Source organism: Saccostrea cucullata, unplaced genomic scaffold (genome assembly GCF_032062105.1).
Source record: "Saccostrea cucullata isolate Sc308-1 unplaced genomic scaffold, CSIRO_AGI_Scuc_v1 ctg151, whole genome shotgun sequence".
In the NCBI taxonomy this organism is placed as follows: domain Eukaryota; kingdom Metazoa; phylum Mollusca; class Bivalvia; order Ostreida; family Ostreidae; genus Saccostrea; species Saccostrea cuccullata.
The window spans coordinates 288,407-313,056 of NW_026928016.1; the positions used below are offsets into that span (position 1 = coordinate 288,407).

At 33.9% G+C, this 24,650-nt stretch overlaps 1 protein-coding gene across 2 annotated transcripts; it reads left to right on the forward strand.

Moving 5' to 3' along the window:
• Window positions 1–22,698: 22,698 nt before the first annotated feature.
• LOC134276200 (uncharacterized) lies at window positions 22,699–24,605 on the forward strand. Of its 2 annotated transcripts, none has more exons than XM_062758479.1 (2): window positions 22,699–23,203; window positions 23,407–24,605. In XM_062758479.1, the coding sequence occupies exon 2, from the start codon at window positions 23,523–23,525 to the stop codon at window positions 24,603–24,605; it is 1,083 nt and encodes a 360-aa protein (XP_062614463.1). In that variant the 5' UTR covers window positions 22,699–23,203; window positions 23,407–23,522. The 2 variants fall into 2 exon arrangements, with proteins under 2 accessions (XP_062614463.1, XP_062614464.1); XM_062758480.1 differs by having other exon boundaries at window positions 22,699–22,991; window positions 24,250–24,605.
• The last annotated feature ends 45 nt before the right edge of the window (window positions 24,606–24,650 follow it).

Here is a 24,650-nt window from a genome sequence, read left to right on the forward strand (position 1 = left end):
TCAAATTTACAAAGAAATAAATAGGGAAAAAATCCTCTGCTCCAGAACAAGAAAGCAATTTTTTATATTGATATGGAAGCATTAATCATAAAATTTCAAGCACCCCTACTTTCCCCATGTAAAATCTGCAATACTGAACTGATTTTTGTTTTTATCCCTCGCCAATGTGCTGAGGTGAGCGTTGTGGTCAATGGGCCTCTTTTTACAAATTCAAATATAAAGTAGAAATGTATACCTCGAAAAAGTTCTCGCACAATTTTCAAGAGGTATAAAAACATAAAAAACTAAATTTTCTATTTTGATGCGTTAGCAACTTTGTGAAACATTCAGGTATACACAACGTTCGGTTTGTTTACTGCCGCATGACAAGAATGTTACCGTTGTTATGACGTTACTTTTCGGCACTCATTTTCAGTTCTTCTGCGTATATCTCCTTAATCTCCCACTTGCTTCATTTTTACTCAAGTTTTTTGCCATTTTTATATTTTTTCCCTTTTATTTAATTAAACATCATACAATACATTCAATACAAGGATCAATAAATTTTTCTATCTTGTAAATTTGGCATTGTAAGCTTTTTTTCTACAACAACATAGTTTGAAATATAGAAAAACAAACTCCTGACTGTAAAAATCTGATACATAATAAACAGAGACAAACATCTGTAAAAAAAAAAAATGTTCATAATCAGCAGTAACGTACAATGAAGCGCATTGAAGTGGTAAAATTTTCTGTTCGGATGAAAAGTTTTGAGCTATCTTTAGACACGCCCATTTCTTTAGAAAGGAAAACTCGGTCAAATAATTCAATCGAATACCTGTAGAACAGGTATTTCATAAATATAACATCCAATGAAATTACGGTTTATATAAACACCGATAAATGAAACAAGCAATGATAAAATCAGACAAAAACAAAAATAAATCAAAGCATTTAACAGCCTGACATTTCATAACCGTATGTTTCTGTTGTAAATAATAAAAATATTTTTATATATTAATTATACAAACAGAAACAAAAATAAATCAAAGCATTTAACAGCCTGACATTTCCCGTATGTTTCTGTTGATATTTTTATATATTAATTATACAAACCATCTTAGTTTGAGTTGTAGTTAAAAAACTATTTGAAATTTGTCCAATAAGAATTCATATTTGTTTCGTAAATGTTTTGTATCATTAGATGTAATTGTTACCAATTAATCCCTTTGTATGAATTATGCTATAAAATATGTTCAAAACAAACATTAGATTCCAATTCAAGTTCAAGGCAAATGTGCGTCATAACGTCAGTTTGAATTCTTGACATGAGGCGATAGAAAAGAATCAGCGTTGAGTTTATTTTATTAGACCGGTGTATCATAGAATGTTGAATATAATTATAGGAAATATTAGGACAGAATTTAGAGGAATACGTACATAAAATTATGATAATTATATATTGAACATTTTATTATACCTCTCGCTTGAACAGCCGGAGGGTATATAACGATCGGAATGTCCGTACGTCCGTCCGTCTGTCTATTACGCTTTGGGGTACCCATCTTTTATCCGTAATTCCTCTTTTACCACTGAATGAAATTTATTGAGACTTTCACAGGATCGTATTTATATAATGCCATATGTGCACCTTCTACCTTATAATTACAATTTGATCGAATACATATTTTGGGTTTCCCAGAACAAAACATGAGCACGGTCATTTTATCTATAATATTAAACGATATCCATCTCTCATTCGCAACTCTTCCTATACCACTGAAGAAAAATTAATGATACTTTCAAGATCCCTTTCATAATTATATGGCGCACCTCCTATTTTACTTTTTGATCTGACACTTATTTCGGGTGTCCCAGTTCAAATCATGGACTTTGTCATTATAACCATTTAGTGAGCTTATTGCTCACAGTTCCTCTAGTTTTAGTTGTTATCTCTTAGATCACTGCTCGTACAAACTTGTAGAATTTCGAAGATTTTCAAACATAAGGAATTCTATATTGTCAATTCAGGAGTTTTAACAAGGTGACATGCTCAAAAAGCTTAACTCCAGTTCGAAGTGCCAATATAATCGATAATGTTTACATGTAATTTGTTATTTCAACGAAATGCCAATAAATCCTTTGTACGTTTTTTTCTTAATCTTATTGAACAAAAACATGTCATTTTTTATTAATTAGTTGTTGACTTGAATGTCATTAAAAATGCTACAAAAAGTCCATGAATTATACTTATTTAATATTGTCCGTAGTCATCAAGAATGAAATATGGAGATAGTATAAAACAGTATTCAAGAATAAAAATTCATTAAACAATACAAAATTGGAGCAGAGCAAAGACGGACCTACAAAACATCAAAGGTGAGATCAGGTATCACGGAGGAGTTAGCATACCCTGCGGAGGAGTTAGCATACCCTGCTGACCGATCACACCCTCCGTGTGCTCCTTGTTATGATAGGGAAATAACGGAAAAATCTAACGGTGATTCAGTGTGTACATAATGGACTAACAATTAGTATGAAAAATGTCAGTCAGCATTTGACTTTATGAGAAACTGTATTTGCTGACAAGGTCATTGTATCGACCATAGATCTTACGAAATGATGACTTTAAACGAGACCTGCTGCTATTCTTTTTTCAGCAACTCGTTTGTCAATAACTTACAAATGTACCTTGATTAGAAAAAAAAATTATACGCATGAAAAATTATACATGTACAATGAAAAGGGAAAAAATTGAATATTGCAAAAGATCCGCAACATTAAATGTGGAATATAGATATATAGATATATTTATTTTTTCAAACCAACCATCGTTACAAAATAGCCAAATAAGACCGCTGAATATTAACTGGCAAAATTGGAAATATGCAGCTTATGTCATTTCCGTTTGTTACAGCCTAAACATTAAATGACAGAACAATGAAATGGGCGGACACATTTCGACACGGATGTCCGAGAAAAAAATTGGATTGATTGATTGTATATTGTTTAACGTCCCTCTCGAGAATTTTTCACTCACACGGAGACGCCAACACTTGCCTGTGGTGAGCTACAACTTTTGTTCTTTACTCGGCACTCAGGGCCATTGAGCAGGGAAGGATCTTTTTTTCTCGCCAGCACCTACTGTGGCAAGGTTTGTACGGTCTCATCCGAAGGACCAGTCTCCAAGTCCCACAGTGGGATTCGAACCTGCGACGAAAGGATCAACTCCTTACTTCGCGACTCTAGAGCAGAAGCTCTAACCACTGCGCCACGCGGGCGACGACTAAATCGTATTGAAATTCTAGTTTGAATTTTATTTTCAATCCACCTCATCTACGCTAGAAGGTACCGTGTTACTGATTGACCCAGAATGTAAATAATTTCAATATAGTTTGTAAATTCACATATAAAAAATCAGACTGAACTTTCTGTGCAGTGTTTTAAAGAAATATAAAGAGACAAATATTTGATTTCTGTTAGGTATTTCTACGTTGGGGTTGGTGGGGCTTGCAGGGGTGAGGGGGGTTGAACGATTTTTGAAATAAGAAAGTTATTTTTACTGTTTTAGTTGTCAAACATTTGTCAGTGAAGAAAATCTTGTCATGTTAGAAACAAGAAAACATTGATGTAACCATCAATAATCGCCCGGGAAATATATAGTAAACAATGAAAATGAGTCTTGATCAACAAACCGCTTCGATATGTGTAAAAAGGCATGCGTCTAATTGATGGAGACGATATTAAATGTTTCTAAAAACTTGTAGTCTGATAAAAATCAATCAAAAACGATACCATTTTAAACTTGATCAATTCCTCAAGTAAATGCTGGCTGCAAAAAATATAAATTGAAGTTAGACACACGCATCATTTATATTTAAAAATGTATTAATTTTCAATTTTAGAATATAAAACACGAATTGTGCAGAGTACGTTTTTATCCGAGAAGTAAAATTCGATGTTCTAAAAAAAGGGACCTGTCGTTGTTTCGATAGAAAATGATAAGTAACTTTATATATCAAATATGAAAAACATATATATTTTTACAGATTCACTTTATGGAAGTAAATATATTATGTATCTCGTAATTTATAAACGGAAAGAACATTCTGATTAACAATCTTTTCAATGTTTAGAAAACCTTTAATTCTACATAACTACTCCCACCCCAATCCCCATACACCAACACTTAAACTTATATGTATAGAGCAGCCCGGTCCTCCGGGCTGCAATAAATATATATATATATATATATATATAGGCTAAAAGTACAAATATGAATTTTAAACAACTTGTATTCGGGGATTGAAATTATTTGTCTTTTAGATCATACATTCACATTTTTTTTTATTGAAAACAGCTCATGTGTATTGAAAATGATTTTAACCTAGAATTTCAATCCAATGTTTACTCGGAAGTCCGTGTCTAACAATTTCATTGTCTGTCAATAAATGTTTCTACTGTAATCGATGGAAATGACGTAAGCTGCATATTTCCAATCTTCCCAGTTTACGTCCCGCGGTCTAAAAACAATTATTGTATGAAGTTAGACTGAAATACTTATCGGTAATTTAAGTTGTGTTGTCTATCTATTTTTTATTTTTAAAATAAAGACCACTGACATGGAAGGGTTCGGTAATCCGGTAATCTTTTCTAAAACAATATTCTAATGTGTAAACTAGAAATATGTCCATAGGACATGAATGCCCCGCCGAGAGTATATTAGTAAAGCAACATGAAAATTTGTATTAGTGTATGAAATTTGATCAAAATATCTTAAAAAGTGATGCAGTTGAATTGCTTACATTAGTATGCATCACCATATGAAGTTTGACACTAATTTCATTAAAGTGAGGTCAAGTTCAAAGGAAATGCAAAGGTAAAAAACTATTGATTCAGTTGAAAAGCTCTCATCAGTAAGTATCAGCAAATGAAGTTGAAAAAAATATTATAAATGGTTTCTTTAAAACGAACTTAAACACAAATGGATAAAAATGAGATCAAGGTCAGATGAAACGTCAAGGTAAAATGATGATACACTTGAAATGCTTACTTCAATATCTATCAGCTTATGAAGTTTGACACTGATTTAGGAAAAGTGAGATCAAGCAAAGGTCAAGGTCAAAAATGTTGATGCAGTTGCATATCTCTTATAAATATGTATCAATATATGAAGTTTGATAAAAAATATCTAGAATGATATCTTTAATTTAAACTGACTTAAACACAATTTGATAAAAGTGAGGTCAAGGTCAAATAACAGGTCAAGGTCAAAATTGTAGATGCAGTTGTATTGCTTACATCAGTATGTATCAGCATATGAACTTTGACACTGATTTGGGAAACGTGAGGTCAAGGTCAAAGAAAAGGTCAAGGTCAAAATTGTTGCTGTAGTTGCATATCTCTCATCAATATGTATCAACATATGAAGTTTGATAAAAATATCTAGAATGATGTCTTTTATTAAAACTGACTTGCACACAAATGGATAAAAATGAGGTCAAGGTCAAATGAAAGATCAAGGTCACAATTGTTGATACAGCTGAATTGCTTACATCAGTATGTATCAGCATATGAAGTTTTACACTGATTTGGGAAAAGTGAGGTCAAGGTCAAAGGAAAGGTCAAGGTAAAAAATGATGATGCAGTTGAATTGCTCTCATCAATATGTAACAGCATGAAGTTTGATAAAAATATCTTGAATTGTCCAAAAAAAATGAGCGAAACAAATTAAAAATAAGTGAGTTCAAGGTCAAAGTAAAGGTCAAGGACAAAAATGTTGGTGCAATTGAATAGCTCTCATCAGTATAAATCAACTTGTGAAGTTTGATTACACCAACTTGAATGGTATGTTTAAAACTGAGCTAAACACTAATTTAAGAAAAGTGAGGTCAAAGTCAAAGGAAAGGTCAAGGTCAAAAAATGTTGATGCACTTGCAAAGCTCTCATCAATATCTATTATCATATGAAGTTTGAAGAAAATATCTTGGAAAGTTTCTTTGAAACTTAGCTTTGAACAGAGCTAAACGCAAAATGTGACGGAAGGACAGCTAGACAGAAGGACGGAAGACGGACATGACAAACACTATATGCCCCGGCCATATTCATGGCGGGGCATAAAAAAGTTTTGATTGGCTACTGCAGTGATGTTTGAAGCAGTAAAACGATCATTAACGCGAGTGAAATATTTTCATTGTGACATCATAATAGACCGACGCAAAAACATGCTTCATGACGTATTTCATGTAACAAAACTAAACAAAATAAGACGTAAACAACAAACAAAATGCAATGATTGCATTAAGGTCAAGATCTAGTAAATGGATTTATACTGATTTTGTGGTGCTAGATCCATTATGACGTCATAATTAGTTTCAACTTTCTTTTTCCCGTACTTTACGGCTTTAGCAGATTTATGTAGAAAAAAAGGTATTTTTATGGCATTCAATTAGAAATCTTATGAAAAGTAACCCGGATACCTATATTAAATTTGACATTATTTTAAAGTTTAAAATTTGGTTTTTCAACTTGTTTACCTACAAATTATGACCCGAAACACCTTATTTGGCCAAGTTTAAGTTATAGTGCATCATTAAAGGAATTTATTTCTCAAATTTGATAAGTCTGTAGGCATCTTTCATTTAACAGATCTTGACCTTAAAATGGAAATAACTACAGACTGTGGACAAAAGTAACGAAACGATTATCGTCGCCGTTTCATATTTGGAAAATACTTGATTCGATGCTCAAAATAGTCATATTACGTAAAAGCTAATAAAAATAAATTACATTTTCTGAAAGAAGAAACAATTTTGAATTTCTCTGATTTTAAAAACAAAGCATATTTTTTAAAACTCGCCTTTAAGTTAATATTTTGTGATGTATCCTTTGGATGTATCGCGGCGATTCTTGAGGGGAGAGATCGATATAAATTTTGAATTGTTACGCAATCAAAGCGAGTCCAAATCGAAAATATTTTATCATATAATTGTTCCACAGAAGTTATTTCATGCATGGATTGTTCTATTTTTCTTTTAATCTTTAGCCATAAATTTTCTATGATGTTAATATCGGGGCTCTGCGCCGGCCACTCCATTGTACTGATATGGCTGTTTTCCATGAAAGTTTTCGTTGCCCTAGAACGATGAACTGGTGCATTATCATCTTGAAAAACATAATTATTGTCCGGAAAGTGTCTTGCTATCACTGGCCATAGATTGTCATTTATAATTTGAATATATTTATCTGAATTTATGTTTCCCTCCACACGTGTTTATGTGCCGACGCCATGATAGGTTATGCAACCCCAAACCATCACGGAAAGTTTCTTGTTTTTAATTGGTGAAATGCACTCTGGTCTAAATGCTTCGTCACTTTTTCTCCAGATGTAAACTTTATTGTCAATGCCAATAACAACTTGACTCTCGTCTGAAAAAATTACCTTTTTCCAGTCATCGTCTGTACATGTTGATTTTTCACAACACCATGCTACTCTCCTCTGTCTGTTTACAGGGGATATCCTTATTTTTTTTCTTACAAACACAGCGATGATATTTTCAATTCTTCAAAAATCGCCACACTGTTTTTTAGAGACATTTCTGTTTTCCCCATTTCAGGAAAACAATATTAAAATGTTCTAACTAAAGGCTATATTAGAGCAAAGATACGCGCATTCATAGAAACGTTTATAACATTTTATACAGTAGGTTTTCACAGTTGTCATTTTAATCTTAAAGAAAGGTTATTTTCTAGCTGGTGTCAAAAAAAGTTCCATAATTAATTTCAAATCTCTTTGATTTTGTCCTGGATAAATAATTTGCAAAAATCAAAATAAAGTTTTATTTTTCAAAAGTTTAACGTTTTTGATCCCTACTTTTAAAACTGGTGCAAGCTTAGAAAATTAGATCTTATGAAAATATTTGGTTTTCTATAGTTTCAAACTTCTCATAAAAAAATTCGGGATGATCTAATTGTAAAAAATAAGTACGAAATTATATTGCCTCTGACCTATGATACAAGGGAATTAAAATGTGGTTAGCTCAAAACCTGTAAAATGTCTTTTGTATTTTGCTAGTGTCAACAAAACCTTAACAAAATGGGGGTTGTAGCAAAAAACATGATTAAATACAAAAAAGGAGTGCGCGTCTTTCCAAAAATAGGCACATTTAGTATCGTTTTCCCCGTTCTACATGTACTTACATGTAATGATTTTAGGGTTTTTTTACCAATAGAAAATAAAAAAAAATGTTGGGTGATGAAAAAGTGATAACTTAATGTTATTTTTATGCCCCTGTAAACGAAGTTTCGGGGGTATATAGTTTTTTACCCGTCCGTCTGTTTGTATACTTGACCGCATTGATCTTGTCCATATCTTTAAACTGGGAGGGACTATGGCTTTCATATTTTACAGGAATTTTTATGACAAGACCCTTTTTTGTGTACAACCAACTTTGACCTAATGACATTGACCTTAGAGTTTGAGACACTTTTACCCCCGAATTCCACACTTTTACGTTAGCATTAACTTTTGGAAGGTATGTGCTAGCACTTTATATCGAAGCAATGGCATGATAGACTAACAGAGTTCATTGATTTGCAAAGGTAATGTCTATAAAATCTCAGAAGAAAGGGGGTGTAACAGCACAATTGGTCAGGTGTCTGTGGGCTAAAAAGTGTTGAAAAGGGAAGTATTTTTTGAATTTATAGATATTAGGTTTAACTGTTATTCAATCAGATGTAAATTTTTGCCAGTTTTGGAGGATTTTTTAATATCATCATAAGAACGTTCTCGATGTGTATGGCATTTCCTGTATATGCATGAAAAATTTAAGTACTTTATATAAGGTAGTTAAAATGTGTGTATTTTAAAGCAGAATGCATAACCCCGCACCTCCAACTGGCGTTTGAATTTCATAAATATTATGGATTCTGTTGAAAATTACGCCAGACAATGAGCCAGATATGAAAAAGAAGACGTTGACACTTTGTCAGAATGTATTAAATGTATCATATCCATGGATCTATTACTATCAAAAGATTGAGGGGCAATATGAAAACCATCTATCCTTCTGTATGCAATAATCCAGAAGTGAAAAAAGAATTAAATAGATTACATGATCAGTACGTGCTGGTGCCTGCCGACAAAGCAGGTAACAATATTGTCTTCGTTTGTAAGGCTCATTATACAAATAATATTTCAAAAGACCTTGGATTTAATTCTACAAGTGTTAATCCTTCTTATACTCATACTTCCCTTTCTGAGGAAGAAATTCTTGAAAATCATATGTCAGTTTTGAATATTTTTAATATTCCACAGCGCCAAAATGAATTTGAAATACCTTATATATATTGGATACCGAAACATCATGAGAATCCTTACAAACAGAGATACTTTGCGGGTTCCCGTAATTGTTCAACCAAGCCTCTTTCGCTACAACTCACTAAGATATTGACAGAAATGAAGGAAAAACTTCGAGAGTACTGTGCAACAATATATTCAAGAAGTGGTGTGAATCAGATGTGGATACTCAAAAATTCCAAAGAACTTTTGAACAATTTGAAATCAGGAGATTTTACCAAAATCAACAGCTTAAAAAACTTACGACTTTTCAACTTCATACATAACCATTCCCCGCGATAAATTAAAGTCCAAGCTTTTTTGATATCATTGACAGCTGCTTTTTCAGTAAAATAGAACTCGTTAATTCTCTTACCTGGAAATTGGTCATTTGAAATTTTTTTTTGTTGAAACACACTCTGATTACACACACAAGTACTCTGAATTTGACATCAAAAAGATGCTTAAGTTTCTGATTGAAAAAATCGATGTGGTTTTTGGAGACCAGGTCTTCAAACAAACTATTGAAATTTCCATATGGGTACCAACTGCGCTCCGTTATTAGCAGACCTATTTTTGTATTCATATGCAACAGAATTTGTGCAAGATCTTATGTGTGAAAAGAAGAAAACACTTGCTGTGGCCTTCAGCTCGACATTTAGATATATCGACGACGTATTGTCAATTAACAATAGTAATTTCCATTCCTACTTCGATACGATATATCATGAAGAGCTTGAGATAAAAGATACTACAAAGTCTGACACATCTGTTTCATACTTGGATATTTTATTTGAAAAAGACGTAAATGGTAATCTCACAACCAAGTTATATGATAAACGTGATGACTTTAACTTTCTATCGTCAACTTCCCTTACTTATGCAGCAATAAACCTTCATCACCTGCATACGGAGTATATATATCTCAGTTGATTCGATACGCAAGAGCATGATCCACATATAAACATTTTTTTAAATGGGGTAAATCATTGACAAGCAAGTTGATGAAACAAGAATATTCGTTAAAAGTTATCATTTCGTTAAGTTCTTTGGTCGATACAATGACATTGTCAGCCACAGGCACCTGACGTTACTTATTTTTCTTTTAATAAAAAAAAAATACACACACCTAATAATAAACAAGGTACCCATCGAAACCCGCCATCAACGTAATATACATGTAAGAACATTCATTTTATTTCTCTCAAAATAATTTCGATATAGCTTGATCAAAGCGATTGTATTTTATTAACGAAGATCGGCCTGATCATGCTAGCTGATCAATGAACATTTTCGAGACAAATTGAGTCGGTTGTAAGTCCCTACTTACATGCACTAAATATAATAAATAACACTGTCATTATTGATGTTATTTAAAGTATGTACGCACTTGTGTGAGAAGGGGGGGAGGGGGGTCCACACTAAAATTATCCCAGGAAGTGTTGAGATCTGCAATTTTATGTATTGCAATAAAGAAGTGGCACGGCGACATTTTTATTTTTTTTTCTTGGTGACAGATTATACATATACATGTTGCATAGGCTTATGTTTGATTTCCTTTCATATCCTTTTATCAGTGTGACCCCTCTCCTTTTTCAATTATTAAGCATATGCCAGGTATATATATATATATTTAAAAGAAGTATTTTATTTTTCCATTTTGCATTTTTTTCATTTCTATAATCGAAATATTTATTAAAATTTCAAAGTAATTATAACACGCCGCTTTAGATCCACCACAAAACTGACAAATACGGAATTCCCATTAGCATATTGATGTAAACTTCCTGCCTCCCTTTGGCGATTTCTCGGAATGTTGAAGCAGTAGGTCGAGTTTGACAAGGGATTTTCAATATTTGCAAGTGTGATGCGCTTTTCTGGCTGCAGTGTCCTTAAGTTTAGACCTCGAAAGACTGGCCACAGAAAGAATATGGTTGCAGGGAATTTAATTGACGGAGTTTCAGACGAAAATACAAGTGATGACCTACTTTGAAAATCCAAGATGGCGGGTTTCGATGGGTACCTTGTTTATTATAAGGTATGTGTATATATTTTTTTTATTATAAGAAAAATAAGTAACGTCAGGTGCCTGTGTTGTCATCACATACAATTTATCATTGAGACAAATGCTGACTGACGTTTTTCGTGCTAATGGTTAGTCCATTATTTTTACATTGAATTGACGATGCATTTTTCCCTTATTTCCCGATCATGACAAGGATCACGCGGCGGATGTGACCGGTGAGCAGGGGATGCTCACTCCAACATGGCACCTGATCCCAACTCTGATGTTTTGGAGGTCCGTGTTTGCTCTGCTCCTATTTTGTATTGTTTTATGGACTTTGCATTGATATTGAATACTGTTCGTTATCTCCATATCCTTCTTCCATACAGATGTATATGTAAGTTTAAATGTAAGAGCTAATTAAGGGAATTGAATTTATATAGTTAAATAACGTTGCTTTTCTTGTTTCTATGCTTTTTTGATCTGTAAAACATTTCAAAGTTTATAGTTATCAGAAACATATCATGCCATTTTTGGAACAAAACCTTTGAATGATAAAAAACACCAAAAAAATATAAGAATAAATTTATGCTCCTCAATAAATAAATACATGTATTCATTGATAGTGATGCTACTATTAAGATATGCTATCAAATATATGTTGGAAAGAATTAAAGTACATAAAAAAATCCCCCTACTTGCATTAAAAAGTATGAACAAATATCAGGAGACACATCTATAAGGTTTTATTGTATAAAAAAGTAGGGGGTCAAAATTCTATGGGGGTCATTTTTCAACGTGTGTGGAGTCGTAGAATTACTGGTCTGGAATGTTTTTCTACAGTCGAAAAATGACCCTACTTGTCGTAGAATATTGACCCGGGGTCATTTTTCTACGTAGAAAAATGACCCCCTGGTCAATATTCTACGGGGGTCACTTTTCGTCGTTAAACCGGCACCTACTGTGAAACGGTACCTTAGTTTATGCAGTCTCATTGTTTAATGTCCCTTTCGAGAGAATTTTTTCACTCATATGGAAATGCCACAGCAAGGCAGATCCCACTGTGGGACGTGGTGACCGGCCCTTCAAATGAGACCGTATAAATAGATCGAGATCCCATGTCGCAGTGGGTGCTGGCACGAAAACGATCCCTCACTGCAAAATCGCCCTAAGTGCCTTGCTGCAATAATGTAACCCTCCCCCTTTTTTTAAAATAGTTATTTGGGGAGAGGGCTGTGTCCAAAATTATGCCTTACCCGGTAATAGAACAATTGCTTCCACTCTATTTTTGGGAGAATTCAATATAGCCAAAGGTATCATTTGACCAAAAAAGATTAAAATAAAAGAAATTGATTTATACAGTTTTAATTCTAGCCGTTGGTTGTGAATTTTTGAATGGATCTTGACGTAGGTAGATTGGAATCGACTATGCATCCTCTTAAAATTCTCAGAAAATAATAACGCTTGAATGCATGTATACTTTGTTGTGAAACATATGGAGATAACAAACAGAACTCAAGATCCATAAAAAATACAAAATAGGAGCAGAGCAAACACGGACCTCCAAAACATTGGAGGTGGGATCGGGTGCCATTGAGGAGTGAGCATCCCCTGCCGACCGGCCACGCCCATCGTGTGCTCCTTGTCATGATTGGGAAATAACGGGAAAATCCGTCGTCAATTTAGTTATAAATAATGAACTAACAATTAGTATGAAAAACGTCAGTCAGCATTTCAGATAATTATTCATTTAAATAACGCCTTTGATTAAAATTCCTTTCCCGCGTCCACCTTATTTAATTCTTTTTTCATTCCGGACAGAAAGCAAAATAATAACAAATGCATGACTACAGCGACAATATTTTTGCAATTGTCGCAAAAGGGTTTAAAATTCAACGCTCAGGCATTATTCAACAGATTCAACAGATTTATTTCTACATGATTACCTAGTAAATTTTGCTCATAACTTTCCATTAAGATATTCGTTTCTGATAGAAAGATTCTGAAATAGGTCAAATTTTGCCAAGGGAAACATTTCTGGTCTAGACAGATCAATATTGCAGAATCTTTAAATTACATCTACCGCAGTTATTTCACAGAACGTTACACAAAAGACATTAATTAAGTTGACATTGGAGCGTGATGCCTATATGCATGCATGTACGAATGTGATCATTTAAAATTGAGGAGATACGAATACCCTTTTCAGCCTTGATCTGATAACCTGATGAGCCTGTTGTAACTGACAAGGGAAAGAGTTATGGGGGAAGGTTTCGATACTTGATTACAAACGTAAATATAATAAATGGTAACTGATATAAAAATAAAAAAAAAATACAGTGAAGCCTGTGAAATCCGACATGCACTGGGAGACAAATTTTGTGTCGGAATAAACAGTGTGTCGGACTACACATTGTAAAAAGCATGATGAATACTAAAATGGGGAGAAATTTATTGTCAGAATGACAGTGTTTTGGATTGCGCAGGTATCGGATAAGACTGTTTTCACTGTAATGTCATCTTTTAAAATAAAATATTAGATGCATTTGTTTTCACTGTAATGTCATCTTTTAAAATAAAATATTAGATGCATTTATTTTATGAGAGAAAAGTCTGACTGGGTGGTTGATATGCAGACTTTTAAATATTAACATCAGCGCTTGCTCCGTGATTGGAAGGTCGTAATATCGAATCTTGGCCGCGACTGACCTAAATCGGAAAAAAAAAACATTTGTAATGTTCCTTTGCCATGTACTCTTCACGTTGAAGTGAAATTTGCGGGTCCTAAGGAAAGTTACCGAGATGCTTAGCATGGTTTATTGTTTCAAACGCTTTGGTGATTTGCAAGAGTTATCTCCCTGTAAGCGCAAACCTTCGGATGAGACCTTAAAAACGAGGCCCCGTGTCTGCAGGCGTTGACAAGTTTTCTGTTTATATGTTGTTTAATGCCCCTCTCAAAAAGTTTTCACTCATATGGAGACGCCACCACTTTCCGGTGATCTGTAATTTTTGTCCTTTACTCGGTATTCAGGGCCATAACATTGATGAGGGTTCTTTATCGTGGAAACTGTCGCCCGCGTGGCGCAGTGGTTAGAGCGTCTGCTCTAGAGTTGGGGAGCAAGGAGTTACCCCTTAAGCCGCGGGTTCGAATCCCACCCTGGAACGTGATGAACCATCCTTCGGATGACACCGTATTAAACCGGGGTCCTGTGTCGCAGTAGGTGTTGGCATGAAAAAGATCACTCTCTACCATCGGCTCATACATTCACTGAGAGAGGAACGAACGACAACTCTGCATAGGAGATTGGAAAAAGATCCCTCACTGCTCAATGGCCGTAAGTGCCGAGTAAAAGACAAAAATTACAGCTCTCCACCGGTGTAACGTTGAATATTGACCCCAGTTGAAAATTGACCCGAGGTTCATTTTTCAACGTTGAATATTGAACCAGGGGTGTTTTTTCTTCGCTGAAAATTGAGACCAAAAGTCGTTGAATTTATACCCGAGGTCATTTTTCAACAACTTGATATTTTTTTTTCTTATTCCCGATGACCTCAACAAGTTGAAAACAGACCCTGTTGAATATTGACCCCACCTCAGAGTTTGAACATTTTTTGAACTGGGAAGTTGTTTTACGGGATTTATCATTATCTCTGTATTTATCTCTGTATTTATATTTCGGTTTCAATTTTTTTCTCTTCTCAAGAATAACAGAAATAAACCTATCATCCCGTGTATATATGTACATTTTAATCAGTACACGATTTCAGTTATCTTCAAGCATGAAAACTTTATTTTTGACAATACTTCCTAAAATCCACATCCATAAATAACTACAAAAATATTAATAGGAAATAAAACAAAATTCCAGGAAATCTGGTGTCTAGAAAAATATATTATATTGATCAGGTGGGCAGAACATCCCATCTAGTTAAATTCAGCATAAAAATCATAGGCGTCGGAACTTTTTTTCCAAATATATACTTAGTATAAACATTGAACATGCATTGCTTCGTAGGTTTAGCCCCCCCCCCCACTTTCCACAGACACGTCGCAGTATAAAATTAAAAATGGGGAAAGTGTTGTTGGTTTTTTATGGAAAAAAAATTTTGGTACTGAAGTTCGAACCTACCCACCCACCCCCCCCCCCCCCACGAAATAGGATTTTTCGTGTTTGGGAAAAGGACATTTTCCTTTTTTTCCTTGTCGGGTTTTTTTAAGTTTTTTTTTTTACACTAAGCCCCCCCCCCCCACTTTCAATTTGCTTCCGACGCCAATGAAAATTAACAAAATCAAAAGCCTAAAAATTAGAATGAAACACATCGGTCAAAATGAATCCAATGATAGGTTATATTTGTGAAAAGATCAATATAGCGACCATAACTTGTAAGTAATGCTGACTTTAAGCAAGGTCGGTAAAATTCCTGTAACAAATGTATCAGTCAGTAGCCTGTCTCGGCCTAAAAATGGATCGTTTTCGGAGCATAACCATAAGAATGAGAACTAGAGTTTGAGTCTGGGATCATGGGATGGACAAGAAGCTGCACTTCCAACCATCTTTGACATCAACAATTAAAAAACGCCGTCCCTGCAACTTCTATTGATCTCTAAATAACTAAAAAGTGCATTCCTCTTCAAAGAAACAGGGAGAGAGAGGGGGGATCCTAAAGTTTTTCTCAGAGGCGGGGGTATGGTGTCAAAACCCTCTGAAATATTGTGACAAAAAACATAAACAAAATAAATAAACGAAACGCAATAAACAAACAAGCAAACAAAAAAGGAAAGGGAAATAGCCAATGTTGAAAACCAAATTTCCATGTTTCTCTAATTGGATGGAAGGGCCGCTTCAAAAATCCTGTGTTTCCCTGATTTGGGGGGGGGGGGTCAATGTTATATTTTGGCTTCTTTATTACAAAAAATTAAATAACGCTGAAAGTCAGGGTTGTGTATCTAAGGCAAACAATTTTTTATTAAAAAAAAACCCCAAAATGAAAGAAAATAGCCCAGTCACAATTACAAAAAAAACCACATTCTTCAAATATATATATATAGTACTAATCCCAAAAAGGGGAGATCACCCCCCCACTTTTTACATCTTCTACTTAACAAAATAAATACGTATTAATTGTAAGGTTCGTTCTTGAACTGTTTGATTAATTTTGCGAAAAAGATCTCTAAACCTTTTATTTTGAAAAAATCCGTTTTTCAAGTTGGACATAAGTTATTAATGTTGTGCATATACGTGCATCATACGTTAAAATCTCACCATTTTCCAAATGCTAATATTAGGAATTTTGAAATTAAAATAAATGAAGTGTTGATAGCAAAAAATATAAATAAACAAATTTACAAATGTACTTCCTTTTACATAAATATTACATGAAATATTGCGATTTTAAGCTACATGTAACTTTGAAATCTAAGATATTTTTTTTTATATTTTATTCTAAGAATACACCTGAATTACTGAATTATGTGTGCATTTATTACATTGGAGTCGGAACCAAATTGAATGGGGGGGGGGGGGGGGGGGCTTATTGAAAAAGAAAGAAATTTCAAATCTTAAATAAATTCAAAAACAAAAAAAAAAAAAAAAAAAAAAAAGAATTGTCCATTGTCCAAACTAGTAGTCCAAACCCGAAAATCCTATTGGGGGGGATCCAATTTCTTTTTTTTTTTTTTAAAGCACTACCACTTACTCTTTCTTTGACTGCACTGTGACGTGCATGCCTGTTGAAAGCAGGGGGGGGGGGACTAAACCAATTTCACAATCTTCAATGCCTATATTATGTATATCTTTGCAAAAAAGAGTTAGCATCCCTACCCCCCCCCCCCCCCCCGGGTTCCCGAAACCTATGGATTAAATCACAGTTGTGAAAAACAAGTCATAAATATTTGTTTTTATGCTGTTGAATTTTGAACCGGTTTCATGATCAAAATTCCACGACCCGGCTCAGTTTTCAACGGACTAGGGTCTAAATTCAACACCTTTAGTCTCACTATTCAACGTTAAAAAATGACCCCCGGGTCAATTTTCAACCCGGGTCAAAATTCAACGTTACACCGGCAAGTGGTGGCGCCTTCATATGAGTGAAAAAAATAATATCGGGTTTATGTTTCCTTTTGTTCCGGGTTGGCTCAACAGGGAAGGGATTACAGATTAATCAGAAAAAAGAACCTGATTGGCTATTTAAAAAAGTTAAGTTATTATGAATTATTCCAATTTCATACCAGTATAACATTTGATACATTTTTTTTTCATTTAAAAAAAATATTTCAATGTTTAAGAATAGTCCTCTGCTGTGCAAACACACGACAGTGTGCGGAAATAGCTGTCTCGTGAATTGTAAATAATAAACTTAATAGACGTCGCGCACGGTGTTGGTGTCAAAAAATCAATAATTACTATTACGGCGGCATTTGCACTATTTCCATAATTTTAAAACAATTCACTATATGAAAACTTTATATCATTCAGTCGGTAATTGTATACTTAATACATTTTAACAAAAATATTGATAAAAAATTTCCAATTATCGAATATATTAATTCGGCTATTTAATCAATTACGTCAAAAACGCATGTAGACCGGTATTACAGGAGCGTCGCACACGCAATAACAAAATGTTGATAATTTCCATAAATCAAACATTACAAACATAAAGTTTAGCAGAAAAGTTCAAAATATGATGTAAATAATGTAAAGTTTTACAATTATGATGTTGTTCAATCCGAATGCTGTGAACGCGTTGTTCAAAATGCAAGACAGTGATGTAGATAAGCGTTATCCGAAGAAACATGGAAGGAACATGAAATGTCATCGGTAACTTAAAAAAATAATTCCATGAGCAAAATCAATTTTGAAATGGCATGTCAATGATCTTTTTTGTGTGCAAGGAACTTAATTTTAAATTAGACTGATATTTTGTGTCGATATGTATTTTTGGGTTTCTGATATTGAGCCGCTTTATTGTGGGGACATTGACTAAGATGATGTGTCACAAAGTTTGGAGGTTCAATGTCGCAAAATTTTTCAGATTCGTAAAATAGCAAATTTTGTAATGCTGGATGAAAAATTGATGTTGAAAATTATTTTAAATTCTACAAAATGTTGCCATTTTATTAAGGAAAAGATCTCTTGACAGAAGTTTAACTTGCGGTGCCTTAAATTTTAATAATTGCCGTGTTACATATTTTGTACTACAAGTAGCTATACGTCACAATTGAATTTGACGGCAAAAACGTCACGTTTAATGCTACACTCCAGCGATGACCTACATTTTAAGAATTCATTTTTCTAATTTGGCACCAAACAACGTTTAATACAAAATGTGCAAAATCAAAACTTTATTTAGATATGAAAATGAATTGATCCTATAAAGAAGTGTTTGTTTTAGAGGCTTTTTAAAATGTCAACATAAATGTCACACATTGTCCAAAAAGTAATGAATCTAACTATAATTGTATAAATGTGGTAACATTGATCATATCTGTACTCATTGAAAATAGACATATTGAAAATTAAAGGATTTTTATGAAATGTGCATCTTTTCAAAACGTTATTGGTATTTTCCAAAATAACTTCAATAGAATGGTGACGAAATCCTAACAAAAATGAAATGTCAACATAAATGTCACAGACGTAAAAATTTGGCGTTTTGACGTTATTTGGTTCAATGCATAAAATGTTATGTAAAGCGTCAAAATGTTTTTTCTCTCCATGCAAAACTTACTCTTAATTGCTGATGAGCCTGATATGGATAAAAGAAAAACATACCAATAATGATTAATTAGAAGAATAATTTAATGTTTTGAAAGTTGGATTTATATATAAAAGTAAAACATGTGCAGTATATTCTTGTACACTGTATCGGTATATATCCTTGTCAGAATCTGTACACAAGTACCATTCAGAGTTCGAATTAAGACACGAAAAAAAAATCACACAAACCAAAATTTATGCAATTAAGGATATGATTTCAAATTTGAATTAACTCACAGTAAAGTGAGTCAACTCTATTTTATGCTGGTATAAACTGTTCTATACATGGCGAGTTTACATTGAATAGTCCAATATTAAATAAGGGTTAGGGGTTGTCGGAGTTGAGTACAAATGTGTCAGATTTTCATTACAAAAATGCTAAATCAGCAACATACCTACAATCGTACAATTTACTGAAAACAAAGGATAGGTTCTAGAGCCTACTGATATGATATGGTATTGTTTTGAATTTATCTCAATAAAATAAAGCATGTAAATTTAAAATGCGATGTTGAACAAGTTTCGTTATTTCTACCAAGTTTTTTCTAGAGCCTACTGATATGATGTGGTATTGCTTTGAATTTATCTCAATAAAATAAAGCATGTAAATTTAAAATGCAATGTTGAACAAATTCGTTATTTCTACCAAGTTTTTTTTAATGAGGCAAACCATGCTTATACTTTCCTCCCGCAATATGCATGAAAAGGGTGCAGAGAATTTAATTACACGTATTTTCAACTACCTGAATTATATAATTGGTGACATTACTGGGTTTTTATTTTTCCTCCATAAAAAATGTTAGCAAAAAAGTAACGTCAAATAATTTTTCTAGAACTTCACGTAAAATAACGTCATTTTGACGTTACCGAAACTGACACCGACACCGTGCGCAACGTAAACAAATTGTGTAGTCTTTTGGTAGCGAAACCGTTGTGCGGTTCGACGAACTACATCCTTTTCTGTCTTTGTTTATATCTCCTAACGTTAATATTATGTAAACACTACATTTTGTATTTAAATACATATATTTACATTCAGTGTAATTGTCTTGATGAAATTCATTAGAAATCCACGACTTCAGATCTCTATAACATACGCCAAAACCTTGTCACCGCGCGTTAGAATACACAGTAGGAACTATATGCAATTTCAATACTTTAGGAACACAAAAATGTACATTATTTTTACACAATTTAATAAAATAAATTAACCCTGTTTAATTAACGTAAAAATACAACAAATGTGCGTTTAAAATTAGTTTGTCACTTTTTTCCCTCGCAATGTTCGTTTGCGTTATTTGACTTGACTTGACTAATGCAATGTCACAAACGGCTCTTGCGTCTATAGAGCACACAAGTTTTGAAGGGCGCTAAATTCACATTAAAGATAAACGAAATAAACAATTATGAAGAGAAAAAATTAGAGAATGTGAACATAAGCGTTGAATTCATATTTTGGGATGTCTTCAGTCCTTAACACACCTGACCGTGCCGACAAATTATCATACCGCGCTAACTCGATCGGGGTATTCAATTTGTCGGCACGGCCGGGTGTGTTATAGGACCGAAGACACCCCAAAATATGAATATGAAATATGAATGCTTAAGTAATTATCTTTCTTTGTGTATGTAGTAAAAATTTACTAAGTAACCATCCATGGATTACCCGGGGTACTGCAATTGCTGAGTTTTTATTAATGATTGATTGATGCTGATGAACTAATCGCATTAAAACGCACGTTACACATTTCGTGTTTTATATTCATTAAGTCAAATACAATTTTGAAAATAGGTGATGCATGTGTCTGATTTTAATTAACTTTTATCCTGCAAACAGTTACTTGATGTATTGATAAGATTTAAAAGGGTATAGTTAATGTTCGATTTTCATCCGACTGGAGCTTTCCCGATCTTCTCGACTTTCGACTCCATCATTCAGTCGCATGTCTTTAGCAAATACATCGAATTAGCAGCGGTTTGACGATCAAGACTTATCTAATTTATCTCCCGGGCGACAAATTATGGCTACATCAATGTTATCTTATTTTTTAGGCGGAGTCAAGCATCGCATTGAAAGTGCCGACGAACAACATAATATGTTTTTATATCACATTCTATTATTTGAACAGTTTTTTACGCTCATTTAGAGAAAAATTAACCTATTTTAATATTACACGTTGAAAGATCACAACATGGCAATCTTATTTATGCAATATCGGCATTATGATTTGTTTGTTTTATAAAAATCTTATTTATGCAATATCGGCATTATGATTTGTTTGTTTTATAAAAATTTTACAATTAGTCACAAAGTACACATTATGAACAAATATAAAAATGGAAACTCATGGGGTATATAATTTAATTTTTCTTATAATTTTGAAAATCTATTGGAAAATTAAGTTCATTTTACATCGAACAGTTTGTTTTCTTTGCTTGGACCTCTCTTTTATAAAGCAAGCAATGGTCTATATTTCAATAATATTTTAACCACCGTCAGGGTAGTTCAATCGATAAAAGGTTTGCTTCGTGACCGGAAGGTCACCGAGTTCGAATCTCGGCCGAGACTGACGTAAGTTTGATTAAAAAAAATGGTAGCAACTGTTCCTTCGCCATCTGCTTGGCACTTTGAAGTGAAATCGAAAGTTGCGAGTCCTTCGGATTTTAAGACCGAGGCCCCGTTTCGCAGGAGGTGCTAGCATGATAAAGATCTCTCACTGCTCAGTGGCCCTGAGTGCCGAGTAAAGGTCAACATTTGAAGCTCTTCACCTGTATATGGTGACGTCTCTTTATGAATGAAAATTCGAATGCGACGTAAAACAACATACTATTTATTTTAAAATCTAAAATTGTTCCTGAATTACACACATGATTTATTTTTTTAAAAAAATGAATGAAGCAGGTGTTGTTTTTCTTTGGGCGTTTTTTATTTACTGTTACTGTCCTTTTGGATATAACATTTCAAAAACAAAAGCCCAGAGTCATAAGCGTTGCGCCGGAAAAATATCACTGTATGATGTATCTGAAATTCAAAATAAGATAAATAATAATTATACTGTTAATAGAAGATAATCCATGCAATTTAATATGAGGTTTTGTTGAAATTTGTTCCCAGTTATCATTATACCATGCAATATCGAGTTACTTTTAGACAAATTTTGACCTATGCTCGGAACCAAGGCTATTGGGCATTGAGGAATCTTTTTCGTGATAGCACCTACTGCGACCTCGGTTGATGCTGTCTCATCCCAAGGACCCGTCTCCACGTCCCATACTATACCGATATTCGAGCAAGCGACGCAAGTATCAAGGCCTTACTCCGCGACTCAAGAGCAAGCGCTCCTACCACTGCGCCACGAGAGGGGCATTGTTGTGGTTTTTTGCTGCATTGTCAGCTACCAGAACATTCCCCGGTTGAAAGACAGCCCCTCCCCTACCCTTGTCAGTAAGACTTTGTAAAGCCTCTGCGATAAAATTGAACATATACGTTGCTATTAGATGGTCCATGAAATGTTTCACATATTTGACTCCATTTTTTCCAACTATGGCGTTGACAGTAACATTAATAGGGTTCGCCGACGTCTATAATTATTATTTTGCCCGTTATCAAGTTGGTTCTAAATTTTACTGTCAAGCTATAGGGTACGTCCGAGACGCTTTACTCCTATCGCGAAGACGCTTTATGAAAATACTGAGGAAAGAAAATCGGAAATGGTTCGATACTGCTCTGTTCCAGGCTGCGGTAGGTTTAATGGGCATAGATTTCCAAAAAGTAAAGATCTTCTGATGAAATGGAGAATAGCCATCCGTCGTGTCGATCCTAGAACTAAGAAATTGTGGTTCCCAGGCAAAGAAGATGTGGTCTGCCACTTTCACTTTAAAGAATCAGATTATAGGAAGACGGAGTCAGGTACGTTTCACGATTTATTTACTTTGCTTTAAATAAACGTTTGGTCATTTTAATAGTTATCAATTGACAAAGTTTGATTGCTTCAAAGAGTTGTTTAAATATTGCGAATTGCGATTTTATGTTCATCAATGTAATTAAGAGTTTTTGTTGATTGTTTGGCTTTGCGTTGCTTTGTGGTTTCTTTTTTCTCCTTTCAGAACGTCAGTGGAAGAGTGAGTATTTTATTTTTTTTTTAATTTTATCAACAATTAACATATAAGAAGAAAGAATATGAAATATATTGAGAATCAAGAGGTGAAAGCGGTATATTTATAAGTGACATCTCATACGAAATCTTTATTTTTTTTCTCTCTCTCTTTTTCTATTGTGTGTGTTTTGGAATTGTTTATTAAAATATTACTTATGTTTTTGATAGGACAGCGGTGCCTGCTGATCCCAACAGCTGTGCCATCCATTTTTGACTTTAATAATAAAGAAACATATTTAAGTGAGGTGGTGGATACACCAAGATCCTTGAGAAAAAGACAGAGAATGGAAAATCAGGAGAAAACTGCCACACACCCCGATGAGCCATGTGTCATGGAAATGTCCACGGTTCAAGAAGAAGTTACCATTGATACCAGTGAGAGTCAGTTACTTGAACCTGAGAGGACACAAGCAGAACCTGTCCCCCCTACTGAGAGGGCAGTCCAGTGTGCTATTGAAACTTTTGGAAAGTATTCCATTCAACATTTTCAGTTCAATAGCAAAATGATACAATATTATACTGGATTTAATAATTTTGATCATTTTCAGCTGTTTTTTCATTCTTTGGGGCCAGCTGTAAATGAACTGAATTACAAATGTAATTTGTTGGATCCTAAAGATCAGTTATTTTTGATATTGATGAAACTAAGGCAGGCAAAGGAGGACATTGAACTTTCACTATTTTTTGGCATTTCAGAATCAACAGTCTCTAAACTTGTTGTTACGTGGATAAATTTTCTGTATTACCAGTTGAAAGAATTAGAGGATAGTTTCTGGGTGTCTATGGATGTAATTAAACAACATATGCCTGCAGATTTTTCTAAAAAATTCCCCAACACTAGAATTATTTTAGATGCCACAGAACAACCCATACAGAAGCCATCTGTTTTGGAGTCTCAATCTGCTACCTGGTCATGTTACAAACATAAAAATACTCTTAAAACAATGGTAGGTATTACTCCAAATGGTGCTGTGTCATTTGTTTCTTCATCATATGGCGGTTCTACTTCAGATCGCCAAATTATAGAAAGATCCTCTCTACTAGATCCAGAAAAGTTTCAAAGTGGTAACAGCATCATGGCTGATCGAGGTATAATGGTACAGGACCTTTTCGCTGTACAAAATGTAAAGGTAAATACCCCAACCTTTTTAAAAGGGAAAAGTCAACTAGATCCAGTGGAAGTAATTCATGACAGGCGCATTGCCTCTAAGCGTATACATGTAGAAAGGGTCATTGGGCTAGTGAAATGTTTTAAAATTCTCAAGTATGAACTACCATCTTCAAAGGTTCCTTTGGCATCTAGAATTGTGTATGTGTGTTTTGCAATTGCAAATTTCAGAAATTGTATTGTTGACAAAAGTGCTTGAATACAGAATTGAAACTGATTACTTTATGATTTTTTTTTTCTCATT